The sequence below is a fragment of the Actinia tenebrosa genome, unplaced genomic scaffold (assembly GCF_029948245.1).
Source record: "Actinia tenebrosa isolate PJP-AT-01 unplaced genomic scaffold, QUT_ActTen_1.0 PGA_scaffold16__25_contigs__length_10494907, whole genome shotgun sequence".
In the NCBI taxonomy this organism is placed as follows: domain Eukaryota; kingdom Metazoa; phylum Cnidaria; class Anthozoa; order Actiniaria; family Actiniidae; genus Actinia; species Actinia tenebrosa.
In genome coordinates, this window is record NW_028292576.1 from 4677600 (window position 1) to 4699596 (window position 21997).

The window sequence follows — 21997 nt, forward strand, 5'->3', positions numbered from 1 at the left end:
ACCATACCATCAAACAAACTATTTAATAGAAAAACCAAATGCCAAAACTTAGGACCATTGTGAAATTATTGCCTATTTCAGTAACATAGAAGCTGGAACCAGAATGGAAAATGACATAGTAAACCTCTGAATAGTTTGAGATACACCAGAGACTTTTTGCTGTGCTACTCGTGTACCATTTCAGTCTAAGGTTCTATGTTCTGAGTTTTGAAACTGACATTTTTTACAACCGATAGTGGGTCCAGTTCGTCAAACTTGTATATAATATTATGTATTTGATAAAGCTTCATAAAGCTGTAAAAAGTATACTTTATTTTACTGATTTATAGTAAAAACATTCATCAGTTAAAAAAAGAAATAAATAAGAGTAATTGCAGAAACATCGAGTCTATGATTCTTCATCCAAATCAAATCCGGTGTAAGTTACTTCACTTGTACCAAGAGGAAATGCATCTCGTATGGCGAGGTACGCACATGCTGGTAAAGGAATTCTCCTTGATCCAAGCCAGCCATGAATGAGGCGCGAAAATTCTCTATAAGCGATACTTCTCAAAAACCTATGAAGGGAACGGGAAATAAATTATTTTAAAGGGAATAGATTCCAAGACAACATAAACACTTCTCCACTTTATATAGGTGTTGACTAGTAGTGGAGAGAAGTGTATGTACGTGAAAATGCCATGGGAGGGTCATGGAAGGGCGAAAGAACTCTCGCTTTCAAAAAACAAACAAACAAATAGATAGCTCTTTAGACCTACATCTGATAATAATGTTGTCAACAACAACAACGGCTATTCCGACATGAATGTAAAGCAACATTTTACGTCAAACGTGAGTAAGTCTTAACTACTGTAAGGGACACGCACTGAACAATATTACACATTCTTACCTTTCTTCAGATCCTGTTTGACGATATCTCTGCTTATTTTTCGTCTTGAATCTGTCGGCAGCCATTCTCAAACTCCACTTGTTGAGGCAAACCGGTTGGAATCCAGGATGTTGAAACACACAGGAAAGTTCAACTTCGGGTGACAATTCTTGTCGTACCAGATCTGTTGTGAGGGATTCAACACAACCTTCTATTCCGTGCAACAGTAACATTCGCTTATGTTTTGGAGGTTCGTGATTGCACAATTTCCGCACTTGCACCTTCAATAAATAAATAAATAATAAATAATAAATAAAGAATAAATAAGTTTGCTAAAAAAATCTGTGTTTACGTTTCACATAATTCTTAACTTTAGGAGTTGAATGCGACCACGAGTTTCTCACTTACCAATCGCTAGCTGGCAATTCGCCGGTAAGTCGCTTCTTTAGCTCTGATTCAAGCTCTTCGATTTCTTTTTGCCTCTGGTCATATTGGTCCATCCACTGATCACTTGCTATGGGCTCATCCTGATAAGCGCCTTCGTCTACATCATCGAGTTCAGCTCCTGCTGTAGATGAACATTTGGCGGTTGTCGACGCGTCAACCGTTGTCTCTTCCAATTCCTCTTCAAGATCCGATATATCACCAATAAAAGAGCCTAAAGAGCTCTCAGTATCCGAACAGCTTAGTGACATTTCCATTAATGTTGTTTTCCAGAAGATTTCGATGTTTCGAGCGATAACAAGGAATGCAAGGGAGCAACAAGCATGAACGATGCCTTTACTTTACTATAGCTTTGTATAGCTTGCTAGTTCGAGAGTTCGAGTAGTTCGAGTAGTGAGAGAAAGGAAAGAGTCTTCTTCCCTTTCTCTCACTCGGGGGAAGGTAAAGGAGACTCTGCTCGCAGGGTATTCTGAGGTAAATTTTCGAGACCAAACTTTTTAAGTAGATGGAGAATCTTCTGTTCAATAATGTTTTGTGTGGTGTTTTTGAGCCGATGGAGCCACCATAACACTGGTTCTCAGGGATACGGAGGCTTGCTTTGGGGTTTGCGACCAAGACTCGTTGATGCTGGTTCAATTTTACCGTACAAAATATTCAAACCGCATCCACGGACTTTCTTCTGTCTTACAATGACTAAATTCCAAATAGTCTTCTACTCTATTACAAGTATTTAATGTGCCCAGCACATTTGACACGTTTTCCCGTGTCAAAACTTGTTAGTATTATAAATTAGCATTATATCTTATGTTTTATTAGCATAGTACTAGTACCATATTTTAGTATTTTACTTAAATTATATTTATTATTGTATGAATTTTTAGTCCGCGACCAACAGGTTTCCAGAGACAGCATCGGATACCTCCCGACTATTGATGTAACAGCAACCGAACTGGCGATTGTCCATGGAGTTCTTCAGCAATTTGTTATACCTAAAGATTAAACATAGATTACCACATTAATGCAAGATATCAGTTCAACTGACAGAACAAATCTGTCAGTTCCTTGGACACAACAGTATTCAATTCTCGACAGGGTGACTGACTTAAATACTGACAACACTAAGCCAAAGAAACCATTGAAAGACATCCAGCTGATTGATTTAGGCAATTTTGCGGGTTTATCAACTATCTTGCTAAGTTCCTACCCCATCTGTCCCAGGTGCTAGGAACAATTCAACAGGGAAACCGAATGGAAGTGGTGTCACGAGCACGATGCAGCCTTTGAGAAAGTCAAGAAGCTTTTGACCACTGCGCCATTACTGAAATACTATGACCCAGAGCGAGAACTAACAATACAGTGCGACACCAGTGAAAAAGGGCTTGGGGCAGCTCTGATGCAGAAAGGACAGCCCGTGGCCTTTGCAAGCCATACACTGACAGAACCAGAAACGCAGTACGCACAAATAGAGAAGGAGATGTTCGCCGTGGTTTTCGCCTTTCAAAAGTTTGACCAATATGTATATGGTCGAAGTGCTACAGTTGAGAGTGATCACAAGCCTCTCGCAGCCATTACAGCCAAACCGCTACGGAGTGCACCGAGAAGGCTCCAGGGAATACTGCTGAAAGTACAGAAATACGACACACGCATAGTATACAAGCCTGGATCTGAAATGTACCTGGCAGATACGTTGAGCCGAGCCTTCCTACCGTCATCCCGGAACAACCAAGGCGAGTTCGAAAGGGCGAATGCTGTCAAGTACCTACCGATAACAGCGAACGCCTCTATGAGTTAAAGGCGGCCACAGTAGATGATGATAGTCTCCAACAGCTAAAAGAGGTCATACAGTTTAGTTGGCTAGAGGATAGGAAGGACCTCCCAGCCATGGTGGCGCCCTACCACAGCTATCGAGATGAGCTGAGTGTGTATGACGGACTTGTGTTCAGAGGTGAGCGCCTGCTCATACCAAAGTCCATGCGCCAAACCATGAAACAGCAGTCGCACAGCTCACACATCAGAGTAAACGCGTGCCTGAGACGAGTAGGAGAATGCCTGTTTTGGCCAGGCATGGCCTCAGGCATAAAGCAGTGCATCTCACAGTGCGAAGCTTGTATCATCTATGGAGCAAAACAGCAGAGAGAAACCCTAATGAGCCACGAAATCGCAGAACGCCCATGGGAGAAGTTTGGAGCAGATCTATTCACTATTGATGGCAAAGATTACCTTGTCATGGTGGACTATTTTTCTAATTTCTGGGAAATAGACCATCTACCCGACACCAAAGTAAGCACCATCATCAGGCAGATGAAACGTCATTTTGCCAGACAAGGGATTCCAGACATCGTAATAAGTGACAATGGCCCTCAATTCAGTTCAGACAAGTTCAAAGCATTCACTAGTGCGTGGGGGTTTGACCACTGCCCTGGTAGTACTGGGCACCAACAGAGCAATGGGAAAGCCGAGGCCACAGTGAAAGAGGCGAAGCGGCTTCTTAAGAAAGCCAAAGAGACTGGTGGCGACCTCTATCTCGCCTTGTTGGCACACTGCAACACGCCAACGGAGTCCATGGACAGCAGCCATGGCACAACGACTCATTGGACGGCGTTGCCAGACACAGCTTCCAACAACGAGACAGCTGCTGAAGCCACAAACTGTACGTCCAAAATTTGTAAAGCGAGAAACAAAGGCAAAACAGCTGAAACAGGCAAAGTATTATGACAGAGGCGCTCGAGATCTAATGCCCCTCGAAGTAGGAGATGTGGTGAGGATGAGACCATTTTGCCTTGGAAAGAAAGAATGGGACAAGGCTACGGTCGTCAAGATATATGACAAACGGTCTTACGAGGTTGAAACGGATGAAGGCACATACCGTAGGAACCGAGCAGAACTGAAACAACAAAAACAGCACCAAAGGATACCTGTAGCCAAGAGATTCCAAACAAGGAAGTGGCTGTGGAAGCAGTACCAGCACCTCCAGCAGCCAGCTCAAAGACAAAGACAGTGCAGCCCATGAATACACTACCAGCTGCTGCTAAAAGGCCAAAGAGGTCTATCAGAGAGCCTACTTGGCTCAAGGACCATGTCAAACAATAAGGACGATGCACTATTAACATGGATAGGACTGTGATTTCCAACAAGAATATAGCTGACTTAGATAATTAGTAAAATGAACTCTAGCTTGAATTGTCGAACCTTAAAGGAAAGGTGGATGTTACGTGATGTGACATGACTTTCATGATGTAACTATATCTCAGATAATAATGCTACCACGTGATCATCAGTTAAATGTAACCATATAAAATAGACGTCCTATACATATTAATTATATTCAACCACATGTAGGATGTAGTAATACGCCATATTCCAAATCCCTACAGTAACAAGATGGCTGAAAAACCTGAAAAGTCTTTATTCCATTTGTCATAGGAAGCTTGATTTGATTATATTTATGTACGAATAAAAACACTCACCAGTGTTTTGGTGCCAGACTATCAGGCAACAATTGTATGGCCACTATATAGAGTTTGTTGGTTTTTTAATTCTGGATTGTAATCATTTAGCTTGTGTGTGTGGCAATGGCAGGATCTCTCAGTCACTCCTATCCCAAGGGAGCATGCCCTGACTAGCAATGATTTCTATTTAGCATCCAAATAAGACTGAGTATATATGTACTTTGTTTATACTTTCTTAAAGATTCTTGGAAATGGTCATGAAAGCTTGTTCCCCTTATCGTGAAAGTTTCTGTGAATTGCCCTTCACCTCTGCCATTAACAAAGTTATCTTCAACAGGAGTGCAAGCACCACCACTATCTTCAGAATCTGACAGTTCTAGCACGAGAATTGGGAATTGAGCTTGCCCAATAACCGACTCCAAATTCTGGACTACTGATTCACCAATTATCCTATTTATAAATCTACTTATAACGGCAAATGTGAATCAAAACAAAAATTTTGAATATACAGTTAAGAGCCGAAATGTTTGAGCTACTATACGTGTAAAAATTTAAAAAAATTACCGATTGTTTTTGAAGCTGATACCAAGGGCTACCTGAGTAAAATACGCTGAGATGTTTGTACGAAGCAAAGAAAAGATAAGTTTCCCTGCAGCCGAGTAATTCTTCTGGGATTTGATTTTCAATCTTTAGAGAACGTTCATTTGATGTCGTTGAAAGAAGCAGCGATAACATGTATATCATAATATACCTTATATAGCAGTTATGCAAACGTGTACTAATAACATGCTTTTTTCGATATGGGCATCGGATATATGTATCAAAATTAAAGTTTATATTAAAAAATAAAATGATTATTAAAGAAATGTATGTCGCATGTCTCATTTAAGCATACGAGTACATATATTAGCAAAAGCAAAGATCATATTCTTACTACTTGAAGCAAGGAATATATACACGTATTTTTTAAATATAAAGGAGATTCAGAGCGTTTACCGGTAAACGTTTTAATTAAAACCTACATTTAATAAGATTTATGGTATTCTGGTTGGTTAACGAAAAGTATAATTTACAGATATTCAATTGCATAATCTGTCCGTATTAAATATGATATTTAAATGCGCTAGCGTAAATTCTAAATGCGCATAAAGCTTTAGTTTAACAATATTTAAGTAATCCGTAACGTCATGGAAAAGCGATATTTAAAAAGCACTAGCGTAACTTTTAAATGCACATAAAGTTAAAAATTTACAATGTTTCTGGAGTTCTGAACGTCATGAAAATGCGATATTAATTATAATTTCAGTGTTTCATTAAAGTTAATTAAGGAAAGCATTTCGATGCCTTTACGAAGCCTGTAAATGCATGTCATTATTGACTTTAAGATTTCTCAAAGCTACCGTAAAGCTTATTAAAAACTACATTTAACTGCAAAAAAGGTATAAATAATGGACCATTAACTTAATATTTTCGCGCAGTGAAGCACCCAAAGCTACTGCGATCGACCAACTTTGAATCGATTAAAAGATATGTCAAAGTCCTCTCTTCTTTCGTCGACAGAAATAACCAGCAATCACAGTTGGCCTTGAGACCTCCTTCAACATCCTTGAGTGATATTTCTATCCAAGCCGGCAGCATTTTGAATAGGTTAAAAAAGGATGCAATCCCAGTGCTATTTTGATTTCAGTGACATTCTCTAATTGCTCTTTTTCACTTAATGTAAACAATAACCACTAGGAAGTTTAGCTCTTTGTAGCTCTGAAATAGATGTATATTCCTGTGTATTTGAGCTGTTAAGAATGAGCACATTTTGTATGTAAAAGTTTTGACACAACAAATATTTTTGCATGCATCACGTTTCACGTGACACCTTTGTGAGTGTGCCTGTGTCATAATTGAAAGCCGCGTTTGCTACTTCGATTAAAACTTTTCCTAATCTTAAATACTTTTCATATCCTTTATTCTTATTATTTTTTCAATTCCAAAGAGGGTGGTGACTATTTAATCCCCTTGGATCTGCCTATGAAACTAAATATATTATATAGATATAGATTTTTTTTTTTCCACTTCAGATTGACCACAGAAGGAAAAGATTGTAGAGAGCAACCAAAGTGTATTGTGTTTTTATCTAACCTGCTCTTGTTATTTCAATTTTGCCACCTGTGTTGTCACCCCAAGCCATCAATTTCCACGAAACAAACTGGGACAACAGTTTGCAGTAAATGTAAAAAGGCTTAGTCAGCCCTTAATATTGGGAAAATTCCCAGCTGTAAACATTCTTTTAAGTTTTGGCATTTTAACTGCTGGGGCCTCCATCAGGAAAGTGTTATTGGTGCTGAGGCACATCAACGTAATCGTCTATAATGAAACGACCTACTATTATCATCAGAGACATTTGTTAATACCAGCAAATGTCTCATTCTGGCGGCAGTACCAGCAAGGTCTAATAGACAAATTAAATGGGGTGGAAGTGGATTTGGCAGGAGACGCGCGCCATGATAGCATGGGACACTCAGCCAAATATGGCACTTATACTATCTTCTGTTGTACATTGGGCCTCATCATTAACGTAGTTCTCATTCAGGTGAATTTTGATCACGCTTATAATTTGTAACTACTGGGACAAATTGGAGAGAGAGGGTATAGCTCAAATGTTTTTGCTAATATCCACTTATTATTGTTCTTCTTCTTCTTGTTGTTATTATTACTATAACATTGTTATTGTTATTAGTACTGCTAACTGTAATAGCAACAATTGTAGAAATTTAACAATTAAAGGGAATATTTGTTTTCTGTTAGTGGCCAATTATTATTAGACTGATGATTTTATGTTCAAATGATTTTATTCTTACAGGTCAATGAAGCTGGAAGCAGTTCCCACATGGAATTCCTTGGTCACCAAAGGTCCATTATGTACCTCCTCACCACAGGGATGCTGATTGTTACAGCCCAATACGTTACGAAAGGAGGACGAGTGGTACGAAGCCCCAAGAGACTAGGATATTAGTACCCTCCCCGGGTGGGGAATAAATTGTAACCCCTTAAGGAATCGAATTTCGTGCTGACATGTTTGTAATGAAGTCAACGTCTCAAGTAAAGTTGTTGAGTTGTAAAAGGCGTTTTCTGTCGTCAGTTCCACAACATTTGGTCCTTCGAGCCGGATTTTGCATCGTAAAACTAAAAGGAAGTAATTTGTAAAGCGATTCAAAGCTGTGGGTTGACTAAAGTTCGAAATTCCAAGGTCAACATTCATCAGTCGTCACACGTGTTCGCCGCCATGACGGCCGATCAAGAAGAAGATTATTTTAGTCGCATGTCTATTGAAAAACTCCGTGCCATTTTGCAATCAAAGGGTTTGTCGACGAGTGGAAAGAAGAAAACTTTAATCCAAAGGTAAGAAACACATGAATTTTCTCTGAAATCGTATCAACACAAAACACTCGACAACAATGATGCAGACTCTTTGCCGACACATAAAGAAAATAAACAAAACGCCGCTCTAACGAAAGTTGAGCCACATTTAGAAGAAATCGAGCAACTTAAACGTAAATTGAAGATATTGCAAGGAGATATCGAATCTCTAACCCTTGCTGTCACCGAATTAAGTAAAAGTTCAACAAATAAGATCAAAATGTCTCGATTTAAGAGAGCAGTTCGTATCCCTCACTGCTGAAGATGATGTTGAACTTCGTAATTGCAACGAAATTTTGAATGCAATAGACAGAGCTATCGATATCGCTCAAGAGTATATCGAAACAGCAATTTGTAAATCAGCTGAAAGTGTATCGTCTAAAGAAACAAGCCAAAACCTAAAATTGCCCAAATTAGAATTACCTACGTACGGTGGTGATTTGTTGAAATTCCAGAACTTCTGGGATCAGTTTGAAGCCGCTGTACATAACAACGACGACTTACCGGACATACAGAAATTCACTTATCTACGCTCAAAGCTAATGCATTGCAAACCGTTGATGGATTCGAAGTCACTGGAGCGAATTATGCGCCCGCAGTAGAAGCATTAAAGGACAGGTATGGTAGAAAACGAATTATAATTTCATCGCTTATAAAGTCAGTTATCAACTTGGAATCAACGACGAGTATGTCTGCACGCGCCTTACGTGACCTGCATGACACATTAAAGAACAGGACTAGGGCCCTAGAAGCTCTAGGTGAACAACCAATGGCCCATGCTTGTATCTTGCTACCAATGTTTGAGTGTAAACTTCCGCATCAGCTTCTAGAAAAATGGGAGTTAGAGCTCGCAGACATTAACGATGAAGAGATTGATCTCGAATTATTCTTCAAGTTCCTAAACCGACAACTTGTCTCAAAGGAAGCTGGTGAAAGAAACCAGCAAGCAACTTCTACTTCAGGTACCCACGGTCAAGGTAAAGTTAAAGTTGAACGAAAACCTGCTGCAAACATCAAACAAGACAGATTAACCACAGCATCTACTCTGTTTAGTGACGCAACCAGTGTAACACCTTGCTGTGTATTCTGCAAATCTAATCATGAGTCAGGGGACTGTCCAGAGTTTAAGAAAAAATCGGTCGAGGAAAGATGGAAGCTAGTCAAGTCAAACAAGCTGTGCTATAACTGTTTGAAGCCTTATCATGCTAAACATTTCTCCAAGGTGTGTCGTCAACCTAAATGTTCTGTAGCTGATTGTGGTCGACGTCATCATAACTTACTTCACGAGCAACGTACTTCAACACAGACACCTACGGGTGCTACATTAAATAGATTTGCTACAACTGACTTCAAGAAGCCAACAGAAACTTTGTTACCTACAGCGATTGCCAAGTTGTATGCAAATGATCAAAGTATAGTAGCACGTGTACTCCTAGATTCTGGAAGTCAGCGATCATACGTTCGTAAGACCATTGCTGAAGCAGTCGGCCTTAAAGGTCCAACAGAGTCAGTAAGTGTCACAACGTTGGGTGGTGAGACAAGTGAAGCAAAGAGACTACAACGAGTAAAGTTTTCTCTCTCTGCGGTCAACGGAAATTCGTCGGAAGCTGTTACGATGGAGGCTCTTACGATCCCAAAGATCTGCAATCCACTGGGTCCTGTAAACTTGAATCTTCATGAGAACGTTCATCTGAAAAACTTGAACTTTGCAGATTCTTATCCACGTGATTCTGTGGAGATAGATGTGCTGATTGGTGCCGACTTCTACTATAGCTTTGTAACTGGAAATTGTGAAAGAGGAAATTCACGAAACTCGCCAACAGCTGTGGAGTCAGTTTTCGGTTGGGTGCTTACAGGCCCAATAGAGGGGACAAGCAAAAATACTACTGTACTGATAATAGTGATTAATGTACCAAACATTAACAAAAACACTCTTTAGTAATTACTAGTTGTTGGGTTACCTGTGTAAGTGCCTGCCTTAGGTCAGCGGAATCTCACGTTTTGTAACGACGGCCATGTTTGTGTAAGCACATGGTTTACTTGAATAAAGCCTACTTTCACGGCTTAATCGTGTATATTCTTCACTACAATTTATTCAAGTAACCAAAAATGGATAAAGTTTTACGTCCTGAACGTTTCGGCGTCGATCCAAGTGATACTGGAGCATCCAAAGCGTGGATACACTGGAAACGAACTTTCGAGAATTTTCTCTCAGTGCTGCCCGATGAAGGTCTCAATAAATTCGGAGTGTTAACCAATTTCGTTTCACCTGCAGTCTTTGAGTACATCGAAGGATATCCAAGCTACGAATCCGCTATGCAATCGCTTCAAAATGTTTACGTTAGACCAACTAACGAAATTTACGCGAGACACGTTCTTGCAACTCGACGACAACAGCCTGGAGAGACACTGGACCAGTATTTACAAGCTCTAAAGGTGCTCAGCAAGGAATGTAATTTCCAATCTGTTACGGCTGCTAAATACTGTGAAGAGAACGTCCGGGATGCCTTCATTACTGGGTTGCAATCAAATCAAATTCGTCAGCGGCTTTTGGAGAATAAAACTCTTGATCTAAAGACAATGTTCGATCAAGCTAGAGCTCTTGATTCTGCCATGCGAAGTTCTGAAAGCTACGCAGTTTCTCAGCCATTCAATGCTGCAGCCGTAGGTGTGTCACCTGAAACCACATCGCCAGCGTCATCTCAACCTGACCCCAATCTCTTAGCTTCAACACTGACGACCGGTGGTCCCAAATGTTTCTTCTGTGGAAATACTAAGCATCCCCGTGCCAAATGCCCAGCTCGTGATGCTGTGTGCCATAAATGTCAGAAGAAGGGGCATTTTGCACAAGTCTGTCGAGGGAAACCGTCAAAGCCTGGTGACGTCTCTGCGGCCCTCTGGCCACCATCACTTGCCTCAGTTGGGACCCCGCAAGCTCTTAAGGCCTCATCTGCTACTGTCATAGTCAATTCAGGATGGAATGTGAAGGCGCTCTTTGATAGTGGTAGCAGCGAAAGCTATATTCACCCAAGTTTAGTAGAAGCAGCTGCTATTCCTGTTAATCCTTCTTCTAGTACAGTGTCCATGGCGGCATCAGCATTATGTACAAAAACCGAGGGATTCTGCACCGTCAACCTTAACTACCAAGGACACAGCTATGAGGAATTTCGCCTGTCAATAATGCCCGGCCTATGCTCTGATCTCATTTTGGGACTTGACTTCCAGTCTCAACATGACCACGTCACGTTTGAGTATGGTGGAACAAAGCCACCCCTATCTGTCTGCGGCCTAACTACGTTAAACATCGACCCGCCCTCACCCTTTGCAAACCTTACATCAGATTGTCATCCAGTTGCTGCTAAATCCAGACGCTACAGTGCAGAAGATCTCACATTCATCAGTGGAGAAGTGGATCGATTGCAAAAGGAAGGCATCATTGAACCCAGTCAGTCTCCGTGGCGAGCCCAAGTAGTTGTAACTAAAGACGAGAACCACAAGAAACGTCTGGCTATAGATTACTCACAGACCATCAACCGATTCACACAGCTTGATGCATTCCCATTGCCAAGAATCAGTGACACTATCAACGAAATCGCTCAGTTTAGAGTTTTCAGTACCCTTGACCTGCAAAGTGCCTACCACCAGATACCGTTGAAAAACGAAGACAAGCCTTACACTGCCTTTGAAGCTAAGGGCAGACTCTATCAGTTTACCCGGTTACCTTTTGGAGTAACCAACGGGGTAGCATGCTTCCAAAGAGAAATGATGAGACTAGTCGAAGACCATAATCTGAAAGGAGTATTTCCCTACCTGGATAACATAACTATCTGTGGAAAGGATCAGTCTGATCATGACATCAAATTGAAATCCTTCATGGATGCTGCACGAAATGCCAATCTTAAGTTCAACGATAGCAAGAGTGTCTTCTCCACGCGCCGTCTTCCTTTACTTGGTTACGTCATTGAAGAAGGTACCATTAGTCCTGATCCTGAAAGGTTACGGCCCTTGAAAGAGCTTCCTCTGCCACACAATTCAAGATCCCTCAACAGATGTCTTGGACTTTTCTCCTATTACTCGCAATGGGTACCAAATTTCTCTGATCGAATAAAGCCCATCACAAGCTGTAAATCCTTTCCATTGCCTCAGGAAGCCAAAGAGGCATTTCAAGGAATAAAGAAGATCATCGCAGAAGCCATTGTTTCAGCCATAGATGAAAGTATCCCCTTTGAAGTTGAGACAGATGCTTCGGAAGTAGCACTGGCAGCCACTCTCAACCAGAATGGGAGACCAGTGGCCTTCTTTTCGCGTACTTTGCAAGGAAGTGAGCTAAAGCACTCTGCTGTCGAGAAGGAGGCTCAAGCTATCGTTGAATCTGTAAGACACTGGAGAAATTTTCTCACCGGTCGCCACTTCACTCTAAAAACTGACCAACAATCAGTTTCTTACATGTTTAACCAACGACAGAAAGGGAAGATCAAGAATGACAAGATAATGCGTTGGAGAATCGAGCTCAGTTGTTACAGCTTTGACATAGTCTACAGACCCGGTAAAGAGAATATGGCACCAGACACCTTGTCCCGAGCCAGCTGTGCTACGACTACTCACGATTCCCTCTACAAGCTTCATGAATCACTATGTCATCCAGGCGTTACCAGACTCTGGCATTATGTTCGAACGAAAAACTTACCGTTTTCACTAGAAGAAGTCAAGAAAACAGTAAGCGCCTGCCCTGTCTGCTGTGAGTGTAAGCCCAAGTTCTACCGGCCAGAAGAAGCTCATCTCATTAAGGCTACCCAGCCATTTGAAAGAATAAACATTGACTTTAAAGGCCCTCTACCCTCCAACAACAAGAACAGGTACTTTCTAAACATCATTGATGAGTATTCTCGTTTTCCGTTTGTCTTCCCATGTCCTGATGTATCCACTCCCACCGTTGTGAGGTGTCTTACCACGCTGTTTTCTCTTTTTGGCATGCCGGCCTATGTGCATTCAGACAGGGGAGCATCATTCATGAGTCGAGAGCTACGAGAGTTCCTGACTAGCAAAGGTATTGCGATGAGCCGCACTACAAGTTACAACCCCGCCGGGAATGGACAGGTGGAGAAATACAATGGCACTGTCTGGCAGGCTGTTACAGCTTGCCTGAAGTCCAAAACCCTCCCAGCCGAGTACTGGCAAGATGTCCTCCTTGATGTCTTACACTCAATCCGTTCTCTGCTGTGTACTGCAACGAACGAGACGCCTCATGAGCGTTTTCTGGGCTTCTCTCGTCGGTCCTCTACTGGCAGCTCCATCCCTACTTGGCTGTCTGTACCTGGTCCTGTATACATCAAGCGTAACGTTCGAAACAGCAAAATGGACCCCCTCGTCGATGAGGTTGACCTGCTCCAGGCGAACCCACATTATGCTCATGTTCGCTACCCTGATGGGCGGGAGACAACAGTGTCTACGAGAAGTCTCGCTCCCCGAGGTCAGCCGATAAGTGAAGTCTCACCTGTGCAACCAACACCAGCTGAAGCACAATCTGCCACACCCCAACCGGCTGAAGTCCAACCTGCAACAACGCCGCCCGCTGAAGCACTCTTACCTGACAACGGTGCCAATCACGGAACTACCCATGAAAGTAAACAGGCCCCCATAGTACTGAGACGCTCTCAACGGGGAAGTCATCCCATTGATAGGCTTAATCTTTAGGAAGGGGTGAATGTACTGATAATAGTGATTAATGTACCAAACATTAACAAAAACACTCTTTAGTAATTACTAGTTGTTGGGTTACCTGTGTAAGTGCCTGCCTTAGGTCAGCGGAATCTCACGTTTTGTAACGACGGCCATGTTTGTGTAAGCACATGGTTTACTTGAATAAAGCCTACTTTCACGGCTTAATCGTGTATATTCTTCACTACAACTACTTCTATGATAGCAGTCTTAGAGAACACTGAAATTACTCAGACTTTGAAAAGATTCTGGGAGCTGGAAGCAATTGGAATTTCTAAGGAGGAGAGTGCCGTTCGTTCCAAGGAAGAAGAATGTGCAGTTGAAGACTTTAATTGCGAATTAAAGTTTGATGGATCCAACTACGAAGTGCGGCTACCATGGAAACAGAGTCATGCAAATCTGACTGACAACTACAAACAAGCTCTGCAGCGATTGGAAGGAGTTGAAAGAAGACTGAAACGTGACCCAGTAAAGGCAAAGGCTTACATTGATGCGATCGACCAATATACGGAGAAAGGATTCGCAGAGGAAGTTCCCGTGGAAGAGAAACAGTCCACGAACGTTAGATACTTACCGCATCACGCTGTATTTCGTAATGGTAAAACAACGACCAAATGTAGAATCGTGTTCGACGCCTCGGCGAAGGACAAACAAGGCGTATCACTGAACGACTGCATACTTCCTGGTCCTGCCTTAAAACCAAATCTAGCATCAGTTCTTACCCGCTTTCGTACTCACAAGATTGGTCTGCTCGCAGATGTAGAAAAGATGTTCCTGCAGATCAAACTTGCAAAACCAGATCAAGACGTGCATCGTTACTTGTGAAGAGAGCTTAACTCCGATGAATTACCACGTGTCTAAAGAATGAATAGACTTACGTTCGGCGTGAACTGTAGTCCGTTCCTTGCTATCGCAACAATTCATGCGCACGTTACGGGCTATCTCGAAACTGTTCCAAGAGCTGCCAAGGAACTTTTAGAAAACATGTACGTAGATGATTGCTTGACAGGTGCAGAAACAGATGATGCTGCACTAACATTGACTCAAGAACTAACTGAAATCATGAAGAGTGGTGGTTTTAATCTCACAAAGTGGGCAAGCAATTCTCAACAAGTGATGGACAACATTCAGCCTAAAAACAGAGCACCGTTGCCAATGGTAGACCTTGCATCAGAAGGGTCCCTCAAAGCACTTGGTGTGTCATGGGACTTAAAGTCAGATTGCTTCAGATTCATTCCCCCAAAGGAAGTAGCCACATCTCGCACCCCCGCTACGAAAAGAACTTTGCTTAGCCATGCTTCAAGGATTTTCGATCCTCTTGGATTGATATCACCGTTCACAGTGAGAGTTAAGATCCTCTTCCAGGAACTGTGGAGAAAAGGATTAGAATGAGATGAATCTCTAGACTCAGACACTGAAAGCCAGTGGTCCTCATGGAAAACCGAGCTACAGCAAGTTACGAACATCGCCATACCTCGATGTTTCGGCGAAGGCCTTAACTCGAGATCAACTGTTGAATTGCATGGATTTGGGGATGCTTACCCAAAGGCATATGGAGCTGCTGTGTACATGGTAGTAAAGGATGAGTCTGAGCAGGCAACAGCACATCTTGTTATGTCAAGGACAAGAGTCGCACCTATTAAAACAGTTTCACTACCAAGACTCGAACTCTTAGCTGCAGTAGTAAACGCTCGACTGTTGAAGTTTGTTGTAGAATCACTTGATGTGAAGACCAACCGTGTTGTATGTTGGACTGATAGCATGGTAACACTACATTGGAAAAGAGGACCGAGTTCTAGCTGGAAGCCTTTCGTTGCCAATCGTGTCTTAGAGATACAGTCAACATGGGACCCCGAGAACTGGAAGTACTGTCCCAGTAAGGAGAACCCAGCAGACTTGTTGACACGTGGTTTATCGTGCGGTGACCTTGAATCTAGTGAGCTGTGGTGGAACGTGCCCAAGTGGTTAACCTCGCCTGTAGAGGAGCATCCAGCTCAGAGTTTTTCCAAAGAGGAACCCGATGACTGCAAGAAAGAGAGAAGAGCGACACATTCGTGTACATCTGTCCTAACAAAACCTGTACTGATAGTGGATCCAAACCTTTATAGTACGTGGTTGAAGTTGATTCGTGTTACAGCCTACGTTCTTAAGGCTGTAAGATTGTTCAAAGCAAAAACTGTTTCTACTGTGACTGAACTGTCTAGCGAGGAGTTGAAACAAGCAGAGATGTATTGCTATAGAACTGTTCAAAGGGAAGTGTATTAAGAAGACTACAAGACACTGAAAGAAGGCAAACAGCTGACAAGTAGCAGCCGTCTCCTTCGACTTGACCCATACTACGACGAAAAGAATCAAGTCTTAGGAGTAGGAGGACGACTGCAGTTTGCGGACCTTCCTGAAGAGAACAAGCATCAGATTATCTTACCTCATGGACATATCGTTGTACAAAGACTAGTAAGAGATTTACACGTCCAGCTGTTGCATGCTGGGCCCGAGACTGTTCTGTCGACTTTACGAAACAAAGTTTGGATCACTCAAGGGAGAAGAGAGGTGAAAGGTATCATTAGAAAGTGTGTTGCTTGTCAGAAACTTAGAGTGGGACCTTGTGGACAGAAGATGTGGCCACTACCCAAAGAGAGAGTTCAATGCTCGCCCTCGTTCACAAATGTCGGCATTGACTTCGCAGGCCCATTGTATGTGAAGGAAGGTACAAGCACCAAGAAAGCCTACGTGTGCGTGTTTACATGTGCGTCTTCGCGTATGGTCCATTTGGAATTGACGAACAGTCTCACAACAGACGAGTTTCTACAAGCGCTGAGCCGTATGACAAGCCGACGAGGTTTATGCAGTACGATATGGTCGGATAATGCAAAAACATTTAAGGCTGCAAGCAAGGAGATCCAAAAGTTCTATGGTAATCCTGCAAAGAAGAGTAACGCTATGTGGAGCAAGCTCGACCAAGACCGTATTCAGTCAGAATTGTCGTCCAAAGGAATAACATGGAAATATATCACTGAACGTTCGCCATGGAGAGGTGGTTGGTGGAAAAGGATGTGCAGAGCTGTTAAGGAGCCACTTTGCAAGGTTTTGGGTAAAGCACTTCTTAGCTTCAGTGAACTTAACACCCTGCTTATAAAAGTAGAGGCAGTTATCAATTCCAGGCCATTGACAGCAGTAAGTGATGACCATAGAGATCTATCGCCAATCACTCCCGCTCATCTAACCATTGGAAGAGCACTTGAAAGTTTGCCAAGCCCTACGAAAGACGACCTCGAGAGTTCAACAAAAGGAACAGTAACAAGATATTTGTACTTACAGAGGTTGCTTAGTCATTACTGGAAGCGTTGGGAGGAGTATCTGCATAATTTAACGACAAGAGTCAAGTGGAAGACTACAGAGCCCCCCGTGCAAGTGGGAGACATAGTACTAGTCTCTGAAGATAACGTTAGTCGTCTAAAGTGGCCATTAGGAAGAGTGCAAAAGGTACATCCCGGACGAGATGGTCTCGTTAGAACTGCGACAGTGCAAACGGAGAAGAACATTATACACAGACCAGTACAGCGTTTACACAAGCTAGAAGTTGAATCAAGTCTTCAACAGGAGTACAAGGAAAGGGACTTTTCCCCGAATGGTGGGGAAATGGCTTGTGAACAATCTCGTAATTCAAGTGAGAGTGAATCTGTCGTTGTCCCCCAGAGTGGACAAGGTGGGGAAGATGTTACAGCCCAATACGTTACGAAAGGAGGACGAGTGGTACGAAGCCCCAAGAGACTAGGATATTAGTACCCTCCCCGGATGGGGAATAAATTGTAACCCCTTAAGGAATCGAATTTCGTGCTGACATGTTTGTAATGAAGTCAACGTCTCAAGTAAAGTTGTTGAGTTGTAAAAGGCGTTTTCTGTCGTCAGTTCCACAACACTGATAAAACAGTTCATATCAGACTGTCACACATCAATCACTGTATGGATGAAAGAAGATTGTCCAAAATTATGCAAAGACAAGGGAAAGCCTACAATCCGCTATCACTTTGATTTAAGGCACACTGCAAAAAGTATGTGTGTACACACACCTATATTGTGGCTAAACAACAAAGATCCACACATGACGAGAGTAGCAAAGAAATTCAGTGTATGTTTTGTGGCAAGAAACATGCAAAAGATCGAGAGCAGTGTCCAGCATGGGGGAAAAAGTGTTCCTCATGCCACAAGCCAAACCACTTTGCAGCAGTCTGCAAATCCACAAGCAAGTCAAGAAGCAATACAAGACAAGGTCAGTATGGTAGACCAGGATAGCTCTGATGATGATGATGTATTAACTCTTGGAGAAAAGGAATCAATTGATGTAGTAACGTATAGATCCCAACCAAACCAAGTCTCACCCAACACTGAAGTACGCTTTCAATTGGACAGCGGAGCAACAGTAAATGTCATGTCTGACCATATACTCAGCAAATTATGTGGAAATGTCAAGCAACTTGAAAACTGTAATACAACACTGGTAATGTACAACAGGTTCGAGGCAAAGCCTGTGGGAAAGAAGAAGCTGCATGTCCTTAACCAAACCAAAAACAACCAGTACACAGTGGAATTTGTGATTGTCAAAGGACAGTGCAAGTCTATTCTAGGATTGACCACGTGTGAAGAACTGGAATTGTTGACAGTGAGTCGTCATAACATATGACTAGTCTCGTCAGACCCCGCAAACATGCAAGGCTTGTCAGCACAAGATATAACTAGCGCTTACGCAGATGTCTTCAAAGGCGAAGGAAGGTTAGAGGGCCCGCTACACCTGGAGCTTGATGAGACAGTTCAACCTGTACAGCTGCCGCCAAGACGTATGCCAAGCATCTTTCACTTACACTCGCTTGTGCTCCATGAACAGTTTCTTAAATTCCCTTCTAGGGAATGGATCTTTCAAAGATCGTCTCCTGAGTTATATGTCCAGACTCCGAGCCATCCTTGGTCATCCCGATAGCCATGCAATTGCTCAGATCGAAATCGACCACGATCTAGTGGAAGTCAAAGACGGTTGTTGTTGGTCGTTGGCCGCAAATCCCCAAGAGCATCATGACCAACAGCTTGAATCATAAAGAAACGCAATCGTTTTGTGAAGATTTTCTGAGGCTGTTCGAGTGTTAGCCACGAGAACACAAAGAGAAAGTTCCATGTCTCATTGGATCTTCAAACAGTGGGAAAACATCCTTGCTAATGGCCACCAACCGAAGAATTGATCCTGCCAAGTTCGTAATAGTCACGAAACAGCGAGAATTCAATAAAGCCATGGTAGACGAGGAGACTGCATGCATTCCTTTTCACGCTCGTCTGCTGCAAGCATTTTCTAGTTCACTGCAAAACTCCTTCCTAGCGACACAGACATGTCTAACAACCAAACTTCAAGAGCTGGAGGTAATTATTATACAAATTCAATGTTTTCGCCGTTATTTTAATCAATAGTTATCACCTCTATACAATTTTTGCACCTCCACCAGTTGTTTAATAATTATTTCTTTTACACATGTATCTCACTAGATGAAGAACAAGTTTCAAGAGTAAATATCGGCGACACTGAAAAGAAGTGCGTACTGCAATGTCACAATCTCACTATGGGTAAGGGTTGGAAAGAAGTCCTCGCCTTAGCAAAACAACGGGTAATAGATGCAGGGCTACCTGAACGAGTTGTTCAAATCTACATGTAGGCCCCAGAACAACGCATCACAAATCGTATGAAAAATATATTAAGAAAAGCCCTTGTTTCTTCTACGCCTTCTACTCGTTCCTCTACGTCTTCTAAGCCAATACATCATGATGTGCTGACTGAAGTTAAAGAGCAGCAGATGCGCTATGCGGTTAAAAGGACTCCAGCACAGAGGCAGATGCAAAGCAAGTTAAAAGCAGATTTTGTTTTCTCTGCCACATAGATGGAACGACTGAACCAACTAGCAAGAAGAGGAAGACTGATAGGGAAATAGCTCGTGAAGCACAGGAAGCACACTAAGAAATGTGCAGTAAGGCAATGGAAACCATGTATCGTGTAAACACATTGCTGAGTAATGTAGAAGACCAAATAAAGAATGGACAGTAAATAAATTTAGTATTTCTGCTACAATACTTGTAATGTTTCTGATATTTAAGTCACTATATTAAAGTTCATTAACTTGGGAATGCAATGTTCTTTTTAATACTTTTGGTTATCGCAAGTTGTCGTATTTATCGAAGAAAATATGCCTCATTAGCATGCTATTTTACTACCTAAACTCATTTGCATGTAAAAAGGCGTTTACGCGAAATCGTTCTAATAGAAACTAGATCTTCCATTATTCTAAAATTCGCTGATAATTTCTCTCAAAACTACGTCAGGATACCAATTAGAACTTTAACTAATATTACACAAAATTGTAAGACTATTGAACTCATTTAAAGCGATCTAAAGCGAACGAGAAATACAAAAAACATCGATTGTTTCCCAACGATTTGATGCTCTGGGAATTCTATTGTTTGGTAATGATCATAACATAAAATTCTTTCGCACCATGCACGGTCTCATCTCGCTTGGCTACTTTCCGATTTGCTCCCGAAGTATGGTAATAAACAGCTGGGTTTTTATTCAAATGTTGGACGTTTGTCACGCTGTACTTTGTCAGTGTGAATGAATAGAATAGGCGAACATAACTCAAATGAAAACGTCAAGAAAGAAGCGAGCCAGACTTTTGAGTTTAAATTGTTAAAATAACAACTTTATTACTCTCTCTATTTCTTCTAGCCGGGCACAAGTGCCCTACTAATCGGGGAGACAAAGAGGTTTATTATGTGTATTAGCCTTACCACCTTCATCAGAACTAAGGGGCGATTGCAAGGCAAAACCAAGAGTTATAAAAAAGCCTCTTATACTCACAGGAATTACCAATTGTTTCAAACAAAACTCGGAAAATAGTACAAATCGTGTATGAACCGATTGATCGAAATTATCACTACCAAAACCACCACCATTCCTTAGACCTTAGGGTTTTGTGATCACTACGCAATTTTTGCAACAAGAACACTACACAAAATTAAATTTCCTACAAAAAAACTTATAAAAATTACGGCCCATCATTGTTTAACAATGATTTGAACAATATCCTTTGGGAAGTTATTGAACTTGAAGAAACACCTGATAAAAGCTGATGAATTGCATTATAGGATTTTCGTGACTTGAAAAGCTTGATGCAACAACGTGACAATGAACGCAAAAAGGCTATACGAACAAATAATTAGTTAAACTGAAGTAATTATAAACGGAATAGAAACGAAATTACGACCGAAAGTACGACTATTGGAAAACAACAAATTTAATACATCGAACTGTTTATTGATTGTTCAACAAATTATCAATTTCTAATCGAGTTCGGGTTGTCTCACTTAAAGCACCAGGGAAATAAGTGTAATCGTGTTGACTTTATATACGCGAGTTACATGCTCTTTTTAACAAGTTACCATCAAGAACAAGAATGCTTCATCTTTCAGTAATTTAAAGAAACTTTTAACACAATATTTTCACAATGTTTTTTAGCTTTTACAAATTCTACTTCTACTTTTTAATTAAATAAGTTATTATTTAGTTAACTTAGTCTTTTAACTTGTATAGAGTAGGATGTAACTTATAATTGTAAGTATATATCAATAACTTTTTGCTATTGTAATCAGGATAAATTAGAAGCAGGGCCCCTCTGGACACCACCCTAGTTGCTGAATGGGCCACCCTGCCTAAATAAAGTTTACCTTTACTTTTATTTTTACCTTGGGAGAGTAAGAATAAAAACTAATAAGTGAAGTCAGGTTATCATTAAGGTTTTTTGAATGATAGCTGTATAATAGTAGCGCGATGTTTTGCACTTCGGCCATCTTTTATGTTTTCTGTTAGTTTTTTTAATTTCGTCAAGTGTGTCATTGAGCTTATTTATAATGATAGAATGTTCATCAATGGCGTGGTTTATTTGTCTTCTGTTACCTGGTTTCACAGTGTAATTTGGTTGCAAAATTTCGCTATATCTGTTTGAGCAATTGTCAACCTCCTGGAAAAGTTTCTTTTCTTTTTCAGAAGGTCAAACTGTCGCGAACGTTCTGATGT

The 21997-nt window shown here is 41.4% G+C and overlaps 3 protein-coding genes and 1 pseudogene across 4 annotated transcripts; 3 read left to right on the forward strand and 1 right to left on the reverse strand.

Moving 5' to 3' along the window:
- Nucleotides 1-17: 17 nt before the first annotated feature.
- On the reverse strand, nt 18-2059 carry LOC148910621 (uncharacterized; annotated as a pseudogene). The gene is made up of 3 exons (XR_016119927.1): nt 1277-2059; nt 890-1149; nt 18-557 (listed from the first exon to the last, which is right to left on the reverse strand). The product of XR_016119927.1 is annotated as an uncharacterized LOC148910621 (transcript).
- A 6801-nt stretch (nt 2060-8860) lies between these two features.
- Nucleotides 8861-14715, forward strand: LOC148910622 (uncharacterized). Its single transcript, XM_089031036.1, has 2 exons — nt 8861-10060; nt 14065-14715. Exons 1-2 carry the CDS (start codon nt 8861-8863, stop codon nt 14713-14715), a joined length of 1851 nt encoding a protein of 616 aa, XP_088887162.1.
- Nucleotides 14716-14754: 39 nt separating this feature from the next.
- LOC148910623 (uncharacterized) lies at nt 14755-15282 on the forward strand. Its single transcript, XM_089031037.1, has one exon. The coding sequence runs from the start codon at nt 14755-14757 to the stop codon at nt 15280-15282; it is 528 nt and encodes a 175-aa protein (XP_088887163.1).
- A 177-nt stretch (nt 15283-15459) lies between these two features.
- Nucleotides 15460-17673, forward strand: LOC148910624 (uncharacterized). Its single transcript, XM_089031039.1, has 2 exons — nt 15460-15997; nt 16160-17673. Exons 1-2 carry the CDS (start codon nt 15460-15462, stop codon nt 17671-17673), a joined length of 2052 nt encoding a protein of 683 aa, XP_088887165.1.
- Nucleotides 17674-21997: the final 4324 nt, after the last annotated feature.